This window comes from Lactuca sativa, chromosome 1, assembly GCF_002870075.4.
Source record: "Lactuca sativa cultivar Salinas chromosome 1, Lsat_Salinas_v11, whole genome shotgun sequence".
Taxonomy (NCBI): Eukaryota; Viridiplantae; Streptophyta; class Magnoliopsida; order Asterales; family Asteraceae; genus Lactuca; species Lactuca sativa.
Window position 1 is genome coordinate 124,689,887 of NC_056623.2, and position 4,549 is coordinate 124,694,435.

The 4,549-nt window shown below is 31.7% G+C and overlaps 1 protein-coding gene across 1 annotated transcript; it reads left to right on the forward strand.

The window, feature by feature from the left end:
• Positions 1-823: 823 nt before the first annotated feature.
• LOC111893542 (glycerol-3-phosphate acyltransferase RAM2) lies at positions 824-3,008 on the forward strand. Its single transcript, XM_023889621.3, has 2 exons — positions 824-1,485; positions 1,962-3,008. Exons 1-2 carry the CDS (start codon positions 847-849, stop codon positions 2,832-2,834), a joined length of 1,512 nt encoding a protein of 503 aa, XP_023745389.1. The 5' UTR covers positions 824-846; the 3' UTR covers positions 2,835-3,008.
• Positions 3,009-4,549: the final 1,541 nt, after the last annotated feature.

Sequence of the window (4,549 nt, forward strand, 5' to 3'; positions counted from 1 at the left end):
AAATTTACAAATCGAGAATTTTTAAGCAATGTTTTTGTATATAAGTAACTAGTTTATAATTCGTGAGAACCACGATTATAAAATGAATTAAAATTTTATAATAAAAATGTATAATTATTAATCAATTATTTTAAATAAGTCATTTTAAATAAACTATTAATTAAGAAATATATCAAAATTTTAAAGTTATTTAACTTCAAATTTAACATATAATTTAAAAATGTAAATTTGAATTTTGAAATGAATCATTATTAATAAATAAAGGTTTTTTTGCCACTTGTCAATCTTTCATCAGTTTTGATACTTGTTATTTTGTGGTAATTTTGAAATAAATATTATTCACTTGTCAAATTTTGGTTTGTTTTAATTTTTAATTAAAATCATATATACTTATATATTTATGAAGTATTAAATATCATATATATTATATTAAATTGTAATAAATATATTTTTTCTTTCTTATTTTAAATTTGTAATTAAAAAATATTTCTTTCTATACTTTAAGTTTAATTATTTTTTAAATCAACATGTATAATATACGGGTCTCACACACCTAGTTGTCAAATATATCTAAATGACACATGTCATAATATTAATGCAGAGTTGTATTAAAATAATATTTGATAAAAATAAAAAAATAATAAAAAAAAATTAAAACTAATTATTTATTAGAATAGGGATAATTTTTAATTTAATGTAAACAATATTTTAAACTAAAATTTAATTGAATATAAACTTTACTAGTCGTAAATATCATTAATTTCAATTCTATATATACACAAACACCAAACATACTCGTTCATAACTAAAAGCAAAACTTCAACTCTAACAAATCTCCCGATTACAATGCCTCATAATCAGAAGTATTCTGAATTCACTTATGAATTTCCGCCAATATCTAATTGCAATACATTTGGCCGGGAAAACCAAACTGTAGTCTCGGACTTGGACGGAACTTTGCTCCGGGGACGTAGTTCATTTCCTTATTTTGCCCTCGTTGCATTTGATGTTGGTGGAGTTTTACGACTCCTCATTTTGCTTCTTGCTTCTCCCATCGCCGGAATTCTCTATTATTTCATTTCAGAGTCTGCCGGGGTCCGTGTTATGATATTTGCCACCTTTGCCGGAGTGAAGGTTTCTGACATTGAATCTGCGGCGCATGCCGTCTTGCCAAAATTTTACGCGGATGACCTTCACCCGGAGGCCTGGGGCTTGTTCTCGGCTTGTGGGAAGAGGTGTGTTTTGACAGCGACTCCGACTGTAATGGTGGAGCCCTTTTTGAAGGAGGTTTTGGGTGTCGATTTGGTGATGGGTACGGAGATTCATAGTTGGAAAGGAAGAGCTACCGGACTTGTTAATAAACCTGGAGTTCTCGTCGGAAGTAACAAGGCTGACGCTCTTTTGAAGGCTTTTAAAGACGCGTCACCACCGGAGTTGGCACTTGGTGACCGGAAAACTGACTACCCATTCATGAAATTATGCAAGGTCATAACCAAAACTCACAAAAAATGTGTTCTTTCCTTTCAATTTTCAAAACCTTTATACTTGAACTATATTGGTATAAAAAAAAAAGTAAAAAACTACTAATCTTAAACCAAAAAATATGTTGGTATTACAGCAAACTTATCTCCTGGAAGCCGATTAATTGAAATCAAGATCGGTTGGGAAAAGAATAATTGATATATTAAGTATAATTGCTATAATAGTACATATATGATAATATCATAAATAATAACATTTAGAAGATATATGGTAACAATTTTTTACGATATACAACTTTTATTTCGACTTGTGATCCACTTATGACATAAATATCAACCTTAAACGGAATGATATCGAGAAAAATAATGTTATTATACAACTAGAAAAAGAGATTGGAGTTTTGGAAACACAAACAGATAGTTTGATATGGTTACGTTGACTTAGATATTTCATAATCAACTATAGTCATCTTCTTTCAGGAAGGTTATATAGTTCCACCAGCAACGGCGGAAGTTCAGGCTGTAACAGCAAACAAGTTGCCAAAACGAGTGGTGTTCCACGACGGCCGATTAGTCAATAAGCTAACCCCATTCATGGCTCTAGTCACCATTCTTTGGATTCCGGTGGGGTTCCTCCTTGCATGTCTACGTATAGCCGCCGGTATGTTCCTCCCCATGAGTATAATGTATTACGCTTTTTGGGCACTCGGAATGCGTGTCATAATTAAAGGATCACCACCTCCGGCGGCTAAAAAGTCAACCGGCCAAACTGGCGTCCTATTCGTCTCCTCCCACCGTACCCTCCTAGACCCGGTTTTCCTCTCCGCAGCCCTCGGCCGTCCAATCCCCGCCGTCACATACTCTCTTTCAAGACTCTCGGAGATAATGTCTCCTATTAAAACTATCCGGTTAACCAGGGACCGGACCACTGATGCCAACATAATCAAGAAGCTTCTACAAGAAGAAGATTTGGTCATATGCCCCGAAGGAACGACCAGTAGAGAACCAATTCTGTTCCGGTTTTCAGCTCTGTTTGCAGAACTCACAGACGACCTGGTTCCGGTGGCTATGTCAACCAAGATGTCCATGTTTCACGCTACCACCGTAAGAGGGTGGAAATCAATGGATACATTTTACTTCGCTATGAACCCTAATCCAACTTATGAAGTTACTTTCTTGAACAAGTTACCCTATGAATCAACTTGTAGAAACGGGAAACTGAGCCACGATGTCGCAAATAATATACAACGAATGATCGCATCTAGTTTGTCGTTTGAATGTGTGAATTTCACGAGGAAAGATAAGTACAGAATGTTGGCCGGATATGATGGTACTTGCCGGAAAATCGTGTGAGCTAGGCTGGGTATGGCAATCGTTAAACTATATGTAGTAGTATAATTAAATTATGTAGGAGTATTTGTTAATACATATTTATGTCAGCTTTAACCATAGCCATGGAGGTTAGGCTAAGTATGAAACTATCCTGTCACTTTCAATAATAGTGCCATACATATTTATGTCAGCTTTAACCATAGCCATATATAGACGATTTACAACAAAAACGGTTAGAAAATTGTGTTGATAATTTGCCATCTTCAACTTCACCATGCCATTTATTTATTTTTTATGTTATGTTTTTTTATCGTCAATTTAATGTGCTTCTAAACTCCTGTCTATGTCTTTAATGACTTTAAATCTTTGACTTTTTAATTGAGAGAATCACCATCCTATTCAGGTTTCATACCATCATGTCTGCATCATTTGAAATCTTGTATCGTTTGTTTTTTAAAAGTTTTTGGATTCTGTTCCACACTTGACTTGTCTTTCAAACAATTTTTAACTTTTATTTTTTTCAAATGATTTTTTTGAGAAATTTGGTATAATTTTTTTATTTCTTTTTTTAACTTTGATTTTTCTTTTAAAACTTTGATTTTTATTTAACTTTGATTTATGAATTTATTACAATTTCTTATTTATAGTTTTAACAATTTTTCATAACTTCATTCTTTTAAAACGTTGATTTTTTTTTTTTTTTTTTACCTTTTATTTTAATAAAAATTTTCAGTTTGAATTATATTTTTGAACATGTGTGATTCTTTTATGAATTTTCTAGATATTTTTTACAGCTTTTTCTTAATTTTTTTATAATTTTCTTTTTTTATGTTATTTAAAATTAGTTTTTTTTTTTTTTTTTTAAATTATGATAGCTTCTTTTACATTTTTTATATTTTTTTACATGTTTTTTTTAGCATTCTTTCAATGTTTTAAAACTAGATTATTAAAAATTCAGTGTTGAAAACTATTTTCAGTTTGTAAAATCAGTTTATTTAAATTTCAGTTTACTGCAACAGCTTGCAGACGTTAAAAAACAAACAAACTTTTTACAAGCTGCAACCGTTTGGTGAACATCTTCTCATGCAAAGAGTTGTAAATGTGATCCGCAGACTTCATGAATTTTTGCTTCGAAAAAACAAAAAACACCTAAATCTCCAATAGAAAAGTGCTACCATAACAATACTACGTCATCCTTATTACATGTTCAGGACCACACCACTAACTAAGGGAAATGATTACCACTCAACAATTATTTATATTTTTGTTTACATTCAATTAAGTAAAAAAACATAATTTTTAAAATTAAATAAACATTTTACGAATTTTCTAAATCACACACACACTCCATATAATTTTGTATTAGCAAATCAACTCAACCCCAAAAAAAATTACTCCATATTACAAGAAGGAAAATTTAACCCCAAAAAAAATTAGTCCACTAAAAATATGTCTAGCCCACTTAAATTTAACTAAGCCCAACCTTGCCTTATTTCCTACATTCATTCTGATTTGCAACTATCCAAAAACCGTAACCTCTACTTTTCTTCTTTTTTTTCTTTCTTTTTTGCATGTTACAGTTGTTGTAATTCTTTTTCCGACGAGCACATAGATGGATTTCCGACAAGTTCCTTCGAGAACAACGACCATTTTTGTGACCGATTGGAACAAACGAATCACATTAGTTGTGATAATGCGTAGAGCTCTCTACTCCATACCACGACTACAAACACCTG

What these genes read in the sequence shown, in the direction of transcription:
- LOC111893542 (XM_023889621.3), top strand. Translation starts at nt 847, where the DNA reads ATGCCTCATAATCAGAAGTATTCTGAATTCACTTATGAATTTCCGCCA. An exon ending in CATTCATGAAATTATGCAAG is followed by an intron (nt 1,486 to 1,961) that starts GTCATAACCAAA and finishes ATCTTCTTTCAG; the next exon opens with GAAGGTTATATAGTTCCACC.